Source organism: Xenopus tropicalis, chromosome 1 (genome assembly GCF_000004195.4).
Source record: "Xenopus tropicalis strain Nigerian chromosome 1, UCB_Xtro_10.0, whole genome shotgun sequence".
Classification (NCBI taxonomy): Eukaryota; Metazoa; Chordata; class Amphibia; order Anura; family Pipidae; genus Xenopus; species Xenopus tropicalis.
The window spans coordinates 99,229,239-99,243,425 of NC_030677.2; the positions used below are offsets into that span (position 1 = coordinate 99,229,239).

The 14,187-nt window shown below is 37.4% G+C and overlaps 1 protein-coding gene across 3 annotated transcripts; it reads right to left on the reverse strand.

Moving 5' to 3' along the window:
- Positions 1-325: 325 nt before the first annotated feature.
- diras1 (DIRAS family GTP binding RAS like 1) lies at positions 326-12,879 on the reverse strand. 3 transcript variants are annotated; one of them, XM_031902234.1, is made up of 3 exons: positions 12,471-12,878; positions 3,472-4,125; positions 326-3,439 (listed from the first exon to the last, which is right to left on the reverse strand). In XM_031902234.1, the coding sequence occupies exon 2, from the start codon at positions 4,104-4,106 to the stop codon at positions 3,510-3,512; it is 597 nt and encodes a 198-aa protein (XP_031758094.1). In that variant the 5' UTR covers positions 4,107-4,125; positions 12,471-12,878; the 3' UTR covers positions 326-3,439; positions 3,472-3,509.
- Between the last annotated feature and the right edge of the window lie 1,308 nt (positions 12,880-14,187).

Here is a 14,187-nt window from a genome sequence, read left to right on the forward strand (position 1 = left end):
ATAAGAACTACAGTCCGTTTTTTTAAGTTGCTGTAACAAAACAACCAGCTCCATTGGTAAGTAATTTACAATGCTCTCTACATGGGGTACACTGGTTTTTGACAATTCTAAAACAGCATTTATTAATTAGCAACAGTGTCAAGCATACATAAATGTTTTTGACTGGACCCTGTGGTTTCTAAGCTATAGTGCAATATTTGGCAAATAAAATTCCTGAATTGTACATAATCCACAACTACAATTGCTGCAGCACATTTATGAATATGGAAAAAGCCTGTGTTTCAGTGCTAGAACATTTATATTAGGAGGAATAAACACAGTGGAATCCTGGGTACTTTTCAAGGGCAGTACCACATTTTTATTGCATCAGCACCAAATAACTCACTCTTTATCATCTTGCGATCATGTTATAAACATGGTGTATCATTAATTATATATATATATATGGATCATGCTTGGCCTTATCCTTTGCTTCTCCATGCATAATGTGTCAATTTTGTATTCATAATAAGTGCTTTAACAAATCCAAATGTATCGAAGATAAAAGTTCATACTTTGGTCATAGTAATATTGATAATAATGTTATGTATGGTAGATAATTGGTGCTCATATTTTTAAATCTGCATCATCAGGATTTCATATTACACATCATAGTAGTTATATATTATTTTGTGTGTTATCATGATAGCATCTTCTTGGTATCACTTACCATGGTATTATTTCATTAATATGAGATATTACAAAGGCTTGTAATGATATCCTTCCAATGAAATTAAGATCCCCCCACTAGTCCATTGTCTTTGTAGTCTCATGCTCCATATGGATGTTTAAGCTTCCGTTTCATCTGCATTCCAGTGGATTTTATGCTTGGTTACGGTTCTTGTCAATCTATGCCATTGATTTCTCCATAAAACTGGCAAGTATAGTTACTTGAACCATTCTTTCCCCGATTCCACCTATATTGTATATGCCATTTCTTGTCCAGGAAACATGATTTCTTTACTTGAGTTTCAGCAAAATGATATTTTTTGTACCATTTGAATGTTATTCCATTTCAGACAGCTCATAGTGGTTTAATATAGGCTGTTCATACCTTTCAAACAGTTATTCTCATCCTGTATACATGCAACATTTCATCCCTGATCAGTAATACTTTAATATTGACTTTTTATCATAGAATACTTTTATTACTGTTATTATTATCATCTGTTTCTTTTAACTATTTTTGCTTCTCTTACTTTAGTTGACCCTCTAGACTGAAAACCTACTGTAACATAAAGGTTGTCAACAAAACTATTTATCTTGATCATGTATGAATTATTTGCAACTAACAATTTTCATTATCGTGATATTATCTTTTTACCCTCATTGCTAATTTGCTAATAATTGGATCTTGCTGTTCATATTTACCTAACTTGTGCTCATTTTCTGGTTAAATACTGTGTAACTGAATTTCAGGAAGCAGTGCTGTAATCTGCCAATGTTTTTCTAGCACTGCTCCTGATGGTTGCTGTTAAAGATATATTGTTTATTCAGAATAGTTCAACATTTTGGACCATTAGATTTTTCTAGACACACCATATCTGTAGGTTACTTTATAAACATTTGCCACACATTTGGACATCATATTGTTCAAGCCTATAGAACAAAAACATTAATTTGTACTTTTTAAACCTTCAGAAACATTGTAAATTGTAGTCTTCAATATGTTGATGGTCTCTTTGTTGCCGAAGGAGTTCCACGTTTTTTGTGACTACAGTTTGTGCTATTCAGTATATTCCAATAAATATATTTACATTGTGCTTGTGAACACACTTACATGGGCCTGAGTTATATTAGGTTTTGTACTTTTATGCGTTATAGAAAAAATAGATTAAACAGCACTTTAAGCCTTTTTTTTGTATGACAACCTGTTTCTTACATTGTGATTTTCAAACTTGGGCCTTTTCAATGTGTTACATAAAGCATGTAACTGCTATTATCTACATCATGAAAGGTAACACGAAAATGTCAGTTCAAGAAATGTGAAGATCACAATACAGTTGTTATAAAATATCTTCCCTAGTTTTTACCCTAATGAATGGAATTAATAGTATTAAACAACAAGCCAGTTTCCAGTTAGAATATCAAGTCCACATTCAAAGGTTATTTTAACATCTTTTGGGGTTGCTATGAATAATGCTATATAAATACAATTCATGATAAAACTGATTTTGCTGGGAAGGAGAACAACATTTTCATTTCTGCAGAAGGTGGAGCACGTTGATCTTTCAGACATCTGAAGTTCATTTTTACTTATATTAGAAAATAAATCCATGAGGTCTTGGCACTCTCTGACCCCTTTTTCTCCTGCAGAGTTATGGAGAATTCTTAATGTGATTTCCGTTATTAGAACTGATTACATTGATAGAATATTTGTTGACTGAACTGTCTTCTCTTTACAAATACACCAATGTCACAAAGATACTGCATGTTTCTGTTAATAAAAAAATACTTTTTGCTATAACGTCACACAAAATACATACTGAATAACAGTGATCATTTCATGGCATTTTCCTTATAGATTTAGAGAAGTAAAAATCTGTGATTAATTCATTTTTGAATGGTGTATGTATTTGGCAATATAACCTGTATAAAATAATAAGTGCCACCTTCTGGTTTTTTGTTTTATAATTAGAAGCTATTAAAATGCAGGTTAAAATTTGGCATACTTACAGAAGGCAAACCTAGGTAAGGAGTTCAAACTAACTCATAAGAAGACTTGTTGCATCCATGTAATTGTAACTACTGTATGTTTCATATGTGGATTTTTCCTATGCAGACACTTGGCCATGTCCATAGGCCACTTGCTTGTTATCATATCTTATGAGAACACTTTTCAGTTTGTTTGCTTCAGATGTCTAAATATTCAAATATTTTTTGTCTCCAAAACCATTATACGCGCCAATCACTTCATTCCTGCTTTTCGTTATGCCTCTTTCAATATTTTAGCTAGATTCTTTATTAAAGTTCTTCTGAGTATTGCAAGGTGGGAATTGTCTTCATTGATGTCCTTTTCTTGTGATCCCAATATAACATCTTCACTAACTGATTGACAATTTTTTTCTGATATTTCTTTTAAGCACCACATATTAACATAAACCGAAAGAAAAATAAATTCCGCTTATCTATTTGAGTATTTTTAGTTTTTAGGCCAGTTTCAGAACATGAATTTATCTCAAAGTCAGCCTTGGGTGATGGAGAACAGATATTGAAAAATAAATAGTTAGAATATATTTGGATGACAGATTTGTTCACTGTTCATAAAAAAATAATAAGAATGGGACAAGTAGATACAAAGCAAACCATACGGTGCTGCACAATGAACGTGCAAGGCGATTAGTGTATGCCTATGCGCTCACAGTGATAGAATGCAGCGAGTTACATGGAATCTTCGATTTTTCAAAAGGAAAGAAAACCTTTTGCGACTGTGGTCGAGCATGAAATGGGTAAACCAGGACTTTGTATCACTACATGATGCTGCATTTCCCCTTGATTTTTTCTGCTCTCTTCTGCTTGCTGGACCTTTTGCCATCTATGTTTAAGCTCATATTTCTCCGTTTCTCCAAGTTTAGTAGCTCTTGGAAAAGTTCCTTTACATTGTAGTTCATCTTGGCTGATGTTTCCATAAAGGCACATTTCCATTCTTTGGCCAGAGCCTCAACTTCCTTTGTGTCCACTTCTCTCTGTGTTTCATCACATTTATTTCCAACCAGCATTACAGGAATGTTCTCTATGCTACCCTTGATCTGCAATATTTGCTGGTAGATTGGCTTGAGTTCCTCTATGGATTGCTTGCTAGTAACAGAGAACACCAGAATAAAGGCATGACCCTTAGAAATTGAGAGACGTTGCATTGCTGGAAATTGGTGACTTCCAGTTGTGTCCGTGATCTGCAAAGTGCAGACACTTTTGTCACAACTGATAACCTGGCGATATGTGTCCTCAATGGTGGGAATATATGTGTCCCGAAACGTTCCTTTTACAAAACGCAGGACTAGAGAACTCTTTCCAACACCTCCTGCTCCAAAAACAACTACCCGATAGTCGTTACTTTGCTCTGGCATTTTAACAGCTTGTAAAGTCCTATAACAAAAAACAAGAGGATAAATTAGTGCATGTAAGTATTAATATATATCTGTATCTCAAAAATCATAGTAAAAGAATAGAAGTTTAAAATTTACAAAGACTTTTATTCACTGTAGTAATAAGGCTAAAAATAATGGCCATTTCATGAACATTCAGCCATGGTATGCCAGTCTGATTAGTCAAAAGCACTTCTCAAAGTTAGATATATATCAGTTCAATGGATATCATTAGCATTCATTTAACTTCAAGCCATGGTCAGACTGGGGGGTAAAGGGCCAACCGAGGCTCCCGCCCCAAGGGCCCAGCAGGTGCCCCTGCCGGCCGCGTCCCCTAACCCCCCATAACCCCCCTTGTAGGGCCCCCCACTCGAGCTCCTCCCCAGAGTGCGTAAATTTAACACGTCGCGGAGGATTAGTCAGGCAGGGAGAGCGCCGGAGAGGGTCGGATTGTGCCGCTGGGGTCCACCGGGATTTTTCCCGGTGTCCCAGCGGCCCAGTCAGACCCTGCTTCAAGCTGAGGTCTATTAAACCAAGCTGATATGGTTGAAGAGCATGAGAAGCCCCACTGCATGAAAGATATGATTATTGGGGGCTTTTGGTGCACTTGAATATAGAGATGCACAGAATCCATATATTTTTTAATTTACTGAATATGGCATTCGCTTTCTAATCTGCCTTGATTTTGAATCAGAAAGAGATTATATAAAATGGGTTATCTGAATATAAATGTGTACCCTTCAACAGACCAATCCTTTTAGGGATCTGGTACACGGGGAGATTAGTCGCCCGCGGCAAAACTCCCTGCTCGCGGGCGACTAATCTCCCCGAGTTGCCTTCCCCCTGCCATCCCACCGGCGAACATGTAAGTCGGCGGCGGGATGGCAGACGCGGCGGCGCGATTTTGCGCAAATCGCCGAAAAAGACTCGCGAGGCTTTTTCAGCGATTTCCCGAAATCTCTCCCGCCGCGTCTGCCATCCCGCCGGCGACTTACATGTTCGCCGGTGGGATGGCAGGGGGAAGGCAACTCGGGGAGATTAGTCGCCCGCTAGCAGGGAGTTTTGCCGCGGCCGACTAATCTCCCCGTGTACCAGAGCCCTTAAACAGAGTTCAGTTGTTGTTAAATTGAACACTGAGAATTCAGCCCATTATAGCAAAAAAAGCTGGGATTCCCAAACTAAATTCTGGATTGCAGTCATAACAGAATGAGCCTTTGGTTGATTTATTTTTTAAAAAGAAAAATCAATTTAATTTGATTAATACAAAATATATAAAGCAGGAATGTTATACTCATTATCACTAGTCTAATAACTAGTCGCTGTAGTTGAAAGAAAGTTTTACACCTCAGCATTAGAATAACAAATCTCAGTAAATACAAATCAAATGTGACTAATTAGCTACAATGTTTCAGGACCCAGAAGTCACTATAAATATTATTGTTCATATATCACAGTTGTTGATACCGGTAAACATAGACCAGACCAAAGAGAACAGACCAATACCCTTAAAAGCAGAAAGTCAATACACTGGGTTGCAGAGCTGCACAAACCAGAGGTCCCTTACACTTCACATTCGGGGGATTTCTGGTTATTGTGTCATTACAATTATTCTTTTCCCTGGAATCTATTATAGAGGTTTTATCCTTATCTGTGGTACACATTTTACTTTTATCTTTTGCTTTTTTTTAAAAAAAAATATCAGCAAGCTAAGGGGAATGCCATCTGTGCAAAATGCAGGGTTTGCACGTATTAAAGCCCATTTAATTTGTTGGAAATTAAATTGCTATTTTTGGAATGTTTTTTTTCATTTGTATTCTTATTTGATGTACATGGATACTATAATTTTATGATCATTATAGGGTAGTTAACTTGACTTCATTTGTTGTATGATGTAGACAGTAATATTCTGAGCCAATTTCAATTATATCATATTTTGCTCAGCAAAGTTTGGAACTTCAGCAGCTATCTGCTTGTTACAGTTCAGTATACCAGGCAGTGGCTTAAATGAGAGACTGGAATATGAATAAAACTGTAGCCTCACAGAGCAATATATTTTTGGCTGTCGGGGTCAGTGTCCCCATTTGAGAACTGGAAAGAGGCAGAAGAGCAACGCAAATAATTCATAAACTATAGAAAATAAAAAATTAAATCAATACAATATTAGACTAATTGAAAAGTTCTAAGAATAGGCCATTCTATAACATACTAAGTAATAATACATAATGAGTCAACTTAAAAGTGAAACACCCCTTTCTTAAAATAGCGTGTATTCTTTGTTCTGTTACATTTTAGTAATTAACTGTAAAATATCAATTAAAGTCTTTAAACACAAGTTACTGCTCAGTAACACGCAAAAGTTAAGTGACTTTACCAGACCTCATGTTTGAGGTCCTTTGGCTTCACTTCATTTGGCATGAGAAAAAATAGCAATTGACTTTAATGCATATGGTATGAGCAATAACCTGAAAAAAGTGGTGAAGTTTCTGTGAAATTTTGCCATATAGGTAATTTTGCGGCAAAGCCAAATGGGGCAGTTTCACTCATCACTATTCGCCAAAAAGCATTTAACTTGGTCTAATTAGGTAAAGCTTTGTCTTTCACAGAATGACCTTTCCAATAGAGAAAGCAGGAATATAATGGATAATTAAAGCCTTAAACTTGGTAAACATGCATAAACCACTGGTTCTATCAGCATATGGAAAATAAATGACTCACAATTTAAACTGTACAATGCCAAATGCTGCATTTCTGGAGAAGTCTTTGATCTATGTTGCGTAATTATTTACATGGAAACATTGTGGCACACATCAAAGTGCTGACTGATGCCCTTCATTACAGGTTGCACAAGTGTGGCTTGAGACATCACTGCCCCAAGTGTGTGATTTGTGCACCTTGCACTTAAAGGAGTTATTATTTTTATATGAGTAATATGTTCTACAGCTATTCCAGCTTATGATGTTTAAATCTACTTTGCAAATATTTTGTTTTATATTCAAACTACATTTTAAAGTTTATTTTACAGTTTAAAGTACTCATTTTCTAACACTGTTCAGCAACAGTCCTATGTAAAATATTGCTGTTAACCTAGTCTTGTAAAGATGTACTGCATGTACTGTTAACCTAATCTTGTAAGAACTACTTCTGAAACGTTTGTTGTTAGATACAGTACATCACACACTTGGAATGGGTAGGAGTGGATATTATATATTATTTGCATAATATTGTGTATTGAATATAGTATATTAAATACTAACTGCCAAAATTGTTCTGATGAGGTAACCTTTAAATAAAAAAATTACCCAATCATGACATGCCCAGTTTCCTCTGAGAAATCCCCAATCTGCCAAAACCCTACCTTTTTCGGCTCTGTCCATTTTAGGATTCCCTTTGTCAAGTAGGAGGTAGTTTACTGTGCCTTCTCTCTATGCCAATTTTAAAAGGGACCTATCACCCAGACATAAAAAGCTGTATAATAAAAGGAATTTTGCAAATTTAACATGAAACCAAATTCCTCTTTTTTGTTAACACATCCTTGCCCATTATAAAGGCATTTAAAAATCCCAGCTGTCAATCACATACTGCCTGCCTCGCCTCTATGCCACTTTTTATTCAGCACGCACTTTCCCCCTCCTTCTTCATGATTTAATTGTGTAGCCTGTACATGGGCATGTACATCAGGTCCCACATTCTGGCACATAAACACGATTTTAGGGTGATACAAACTTTGCTTTAATAAGAGTGCCCACAAACTGGCACCTGCCTGCTGGCTGTAATTGTGTAATTCCAAGACTGAAAGAAACAACATTTATATTGTTTATTTTACTGGACAAATACAATAGAAAAGAATTTGGAATTATTTCTTAGGGTGACAGGTCCCCTTTAAAGGAGAAAGAAAGTCAAAGTCACTTGGGGGTGCCAAAATGTTAGGCACCCCCAAGTGACTTCAATAGCCTACCTTTTACCCCGGGCTGGTGCCCCTGTTAGGAGAAAAAAGCACCAGCCCGGGGTAGCAGCGATCGCTTCCTCCTTCCTGTATCGCTCACGCGCGTATGCGCAGTAGAGTGAAAAGCCAAACTTTAACAGAGAAGTCGTCTTTTCACTCTACTGCGCATGCGCCTGTCCCGGACAATCCGCAGCAGCGCGAATAGAAAGGAGGAAGCGCTCCGCTACAGGTACCCCGGGCTGGTGCTGTTTTCTCCTAACAGGGGCACCAGCCTGGGGTACAAGGTAAGCGATTAAAGTCACTTGGGGGTGCCTAACATTTTGGCACCCCCAAGCGACTTTGCCTTTCCTTGTCCTTTAAGAAGTCAGTTAAGGAAGTAAAAGGTGCTCTCTTTTGAAGATTCTTTTTTGTAGATTTTTTAATGATAATTTCATATTTTACTGTATTAATGTAATTCTTATCACCATTTTCAGTCAGTTCAGTATTTCCTTACCATGCCAGAAATAGATTTGTACTGCTATATGTACATCACTCATGTACAATCAGAACATCTTTTCAACAACAATCACCAACCAATGGTGGGTCCTTGTGATTTAAACAGCTATAAAACATGCCTATTTTTATTAAAAGGTAATACAACCAAATGTATATGACATGCCCACAGTAACAAAGACTGCCTTCTTGAATTTATTTAACATTACTTTTTTTAAACACATTATACTGTTTTTATGTTGTGTTTTCATAGCCAGTGACCTGAGGGCAGTGTTTGATACTATTTATATTCTTAATGTGACATGATTTTGGCATGTATGAGTACATGCTCTGTGATGCATGAAGTAGAAAATATTAGAACCCAAGTAAAATTAGCTTTTTCTTAGTACTGACTTCCGGAATTGTAACCCCCATAAAGCACCTATTTCTTTGTACTATTCTATATTTTATAGTTTCTACAAAGAAACATAATATTATATATTCACAAAAGGAGAAGAAGGTTTTATTTTAAGGCCTAATGCAGAAAATCAGTAAAACTAAAAGCTGGCCCAACTAACCTCCTTTTGAATGCTAGAGAGATACAATTGACTTTTGGGGGGGTGTCTTTTTCTTGCATTGACCTTGGCCATTTTTTCCGTAAGGCTTTAGCATTAATACAAAATAATACAAAGTGAAAGCACAAGCGCATTAGTATTATTCAGTAGTAGAAATAGTAGCGAGTGTTCCATTTTCCAAGCTGCAAGTTCATCATGATGTGCTGCACCATCCCTAATGACCTACCAAGCACAGAAAAGCTGGGCCAATGTGCACGTGAGTTTTTTTTTTAACAAAGGAAATCTGTGAGACTGCACTGCAGCAAGCCAATGAACCAACACCTTATTAAATTAAGATATAATCTGATGTTAATGGTATTGCTGGTTCCTAGTGTTCATTCAGATATTAAACCTGTAATAATTTGAAATACATTGTACAGTTGAATAGGAGAAAAACCTGAAATGAAAAGGGAAATAATTTGTGATCAAATAATATAGTTATAGTATTGTGGGGTTCTCCAGTAGATTTACTGAAGCAACTGAAATGGAGAAACCAGGGCACAGAAAAGGCTATAGTTATTATAAATTAGACATTGAGAATAAGTGCTAGGATTATCAATACATAGTTGGGATGAGTTTCCCTGCCTCAGAGAGCTTACAGCATATTAAATATCTTGCATGTGGCCCTCTTGCTTATGAATCTATTATGATCAGTGCCCCTTAGCTGTGCTCCATGTTGAGGTGCAGTGGGTACATTCATAAAATCAGGCACCAAAGGACTGCAGTGCAAAATGCACCAAAGGCTGCTCAGATTTACAAGTATTTCAGTACATCATTGTCTGGAATACTAAATAAAAAGGTATCACTTGCAGCGCTTTCACTCAATAAGAGCTCTGGGCCAATGATGTGTGTGTTCATGTGTACCTACTAAATGGCCTTCAGTCTTTAAACCACAATATATGCACAGACACCCATATAGAGACAAAAACTGATTCACACTCAACATGTTTATATCTCTGTGTTATACTTTATGTTGCATAGCAGTGCACAAATACTGCAGTGGGGATCATGACTACTGTTACACTGTTGGGAATGAGGAATTAATAGCATAGGCTAAACACTAGCATGTATGTTCTAGATTTTTATTCAGAAAAAAGGACTGCTCAGATTCCTTTAGACTTGGCTATGTTTGCTGACCATGACACTGGAAATGCTTCTCAATCTGAAGTCCACTCAAATTGTTCTTCTTTATGCATACCTAACTAGAAACCCTTCAGCTAAAGATGCTGGGAGCTGTATTTCTGGCATGAAAGGTCATAGTCCCTATCAGTTTTTAAAAACTGTCGAGGCCTACAATGCTTCATACAAATGTATAATAATAACTGCCTAGCTGAACCTATAATAATATGACATTATGGCCATGCACAGCTCCTTTCTGTCCTGCTCTCTCTACTCCACCCCCTCTTGATTATTGAGAATGTGGATTTTCCTTCCACTGCAATGAGAAACAAAAGGGAGAGGCGGAGAGAAGCCCTTACACAGCCCATTCTGGTGCCAGTATTCTCACTGCGGTTACAGCTTCCACAGCTCTCTCACCTATTTAGCATTACCCAAATCCCTGAACATGGACATGGATTCAGGAATGAATTTCCATTTGCAGTGTTTGGAGAAATTGATTGACTTGTGCCTTACATTACTGGTGTTATGGAAATCTTTATACAATGACATATTCTTAAAATTTTTATGCAATAATACATTTTTCAGTGCCCGTGAATACAGAAAGCAGAGGATAGGGCATTAAAATATTGATGCAAAATAATAATGTCTTCTTGGTCTCTTTTATATGCCACAGGACTCCAGGCATTTGTGTTACCAGATAGAATTTATTTTTTCAATAATATTCCCAACCATGTTTATAACAAAGCCTATGAAATAAAACATTGTCACATATAATTAGCTTTAAGATAAATGTTGGCACTTTATAGGAGATTCATAGCATCTTGGCTTTCTTAACCAAACATAATAAAGCTATTTCCACATATAATCCACAGTCACTTGACCCATGAGAGTAGTATGTCATGACTAATAGCAATTCCCTATCCGCCCAGCCAGGATTTGTGACTTCTCTCAGAGTAAATAAGAGGAAAGGGAGGGTACTAAACATTTAATATTAATAAGACGATAGTCAATATTCTTTATTGAAATTCTTAAGGTAATGTTATTACAGTTAGTTGAAATACACATCTTTGTGGGCAATTTTAGTACTTTCTGAAAGAGAGGTTATAGAAGCTGCTGTCCAGTTTACCTTGAAGTTCCAATAACTGACCTCTGCTTTCTTTGTTGCTAAATATAGGGGTTAAATAGTATCTCCCTAATAAAGTGAATGTGCTGCCTGGTCAAAATATCACGTTCTCTTACGGAATGCATACTTCCCCCTGGACACATGACCCTATTAAGAAGACTAGAGTCTTACTCAGACATGGTCAGCATTCCGAACTTCCCACTGGCTCAAGGTTAGCTCTTCACAGTGGTCATTGGATGGCTCATGTCCTCTAAGCACTGTTAAACATATCCAACACTAGTGATCATGCAGGTCAGGGATTCTGGCATTTATGCCAACACTGTGTTCAAGAACATGGCAAGGGAATTATTTAAAACCTTCTTGGGAGATTATAAAACAAATATATTAATTCTTCATTAATGGCAATAGCAGTGAAAAGGCATTTTAAATACCAAAGATTAATAGCCCATGTATACATTCACAATTTACAATATACACCCCAACACATGAAGGCATCCAATAGGGTTTTTTTTTTTTGTTTTTTTTAGATCTATTTACACATTTGCATTTATTCATATATGTACAAAACAATATGTATACAGAATACAGAAGTGTTGTTTTAGGTTCATCTGCACATTTATTTATGTACAAAAACACATATAATTTAATATATATATATATATATATATATATATATATATATATATATATATTGTTTTAAAAGCATACACTATCATCTATCTATCTGTCTATCTATCTATCTATATCTATCTATCGATCTCCCCTCATGCAGCAGTGAATATAGGTATAGCCCTAACCATACCCTGTCCATACATGTAGGTTCCTACATCAGCTCTCCTCATAGCAAGGTCCCCCAGTGCTTGTAGCTAAATGCATGGTTGCTGCTATATTGTTCTGCTCTGAGTGCTGCTGCTGCTGCTGCTGCTGAACATGACTCCCTCCCTCCGCTCTCCTCATTAAAATGCTGACTCTTTTTGCTGCAGGATTTTTACTGTCGCCTTACAAAGAGATGCCATCACTGTCCGAAATAACATTAATAAGTACGTACAATTGTATCAGCCTGCAGCTTCTCTCACCTTCTCGCTCTCTCTCTCTTGCGTCTCCTTCTTGCGATTTTACAGCATTGTTTGCACTGCAGCTGCCTGGGGATCCTCTGCAGTCTGAATCTCTCTCTCTCTCTTTTCTCTTTAGTAAAACCCCAGGATGCTCAGATCCTCTCCAGACACCTCCAGCTCAGCTTTGATTCCGATCTCTCCTGTAAAGCTCCAAACGCAGCAGTTTTTCCAGCTCTCCCCTCATCCCTCTCCCCTCGGCTCTGCTCCCAGTGATTAATCACTCAGGGACACGCTGTCATTTGTCCCTGATCAGAAGCTCTTTGGGTGACTCCTCGGGATTGTGCAGGAACCCGTGGGCTGCAGAGAGGTGTAAGAGGGAGGGAGATACAGAGATGCTGCTGCTGCTGCCTTTCTCTTTATTGCATGTACTCAGAGGTGGAACTTGGTACAACATTTATCCTGGCAGTCCTTGGCCAGCCCTGATTTCTCTCATTTAGATCAAGCCACTGGGGTTCATTTAAATGCTGCATTTATGTATTTCACTCAAAAAGGCAGTAGTGGGGTATCTTCTCTTTCCACATGTACATGAAGCCAAATCTGCCAAACAGCAAATGGCAGAACTAGAAGTGACTGAACCCCAATTTTTATGGCCCCTTACACCTTCAGACTTGACATTTTTCATATACATATAGTAAAACTGTTAACCAGCCATTGCCCCGCTGTGCCCCTTATAGCACTTGCTTCCTCCCAGGATTTGCAGGGTCTTTTTCCTTAATAGTTACACCTCTGCATACAGCATACCCTTTGAGAATACAAGAATTAGCAGTATGAGTTTATGGTATTAAACTCATGTGAGTTTATGATATTAGTTTAAAGTTTGGTCCAGATATTATGTATATGGATACATAGCACTGTGCAAATATAGTAATGGTAAGTGTACCAGCAGGAAAAGGAATTGAGTGTAAAGAGCAACTTTAAAGCGATACCCTAGAAAGGAATTTCCCTAAATATGAGATGGGTTTCCAAATCCTTTGTGTCTGTGTTTAATGTACCAGTTTGTGGTTATATGAGTGACCTCACACTTTGTGATCTACAGAAAGCCATTTTTTTCTCCACTAGAAATGCAACTAGTGGCAAATTTTGCACTGCAATCCCTTTTTCGTGCACATGTGTTCTGGCAGCACTATATTCTTAGCCCTCAGTGCTCCAGAACTCCACCATGAATGGGAGATGGATGTAGTAGTACACTATAGGTATTGCACAAGTAAGGCTTTTTCACACACAAAAAATATATTGGCTATATATAATGCAGCAAAATCTGTAACTGTGCAGCTTCTACTATATTGGAAACCACTATATGTACACAAAGAATTTAAAATAGCCCATTAGAATGTTTTTTATGTAGCCAGAATCCAGACAACTGCCTGGCCAACATTAGATTCCAAAATCAAGAGTATTAATATGAACTGGGACCTCCCTTTGCTGCTGTACCAGCCTCTGCTATTCTGGGAAGGCATTTGCATTGCTGGTGATATTTTCCTCCACTAAGCTGCAAAAGTATTAGGTTGGGCACTGATATCAGAGACTAGTCCTGCAGTCAGTGTTCAGTTTGGTTGGGTTAGGGTCAGGGCTCCACACAGTCAGTCACTCTTCACTCGCAGTCTCTGTGGCCATCACTTTGTGCATTGGGCAATTATAGGATAAATATTTCTCCAAACTGTTGCCAAAATAGTAGAAA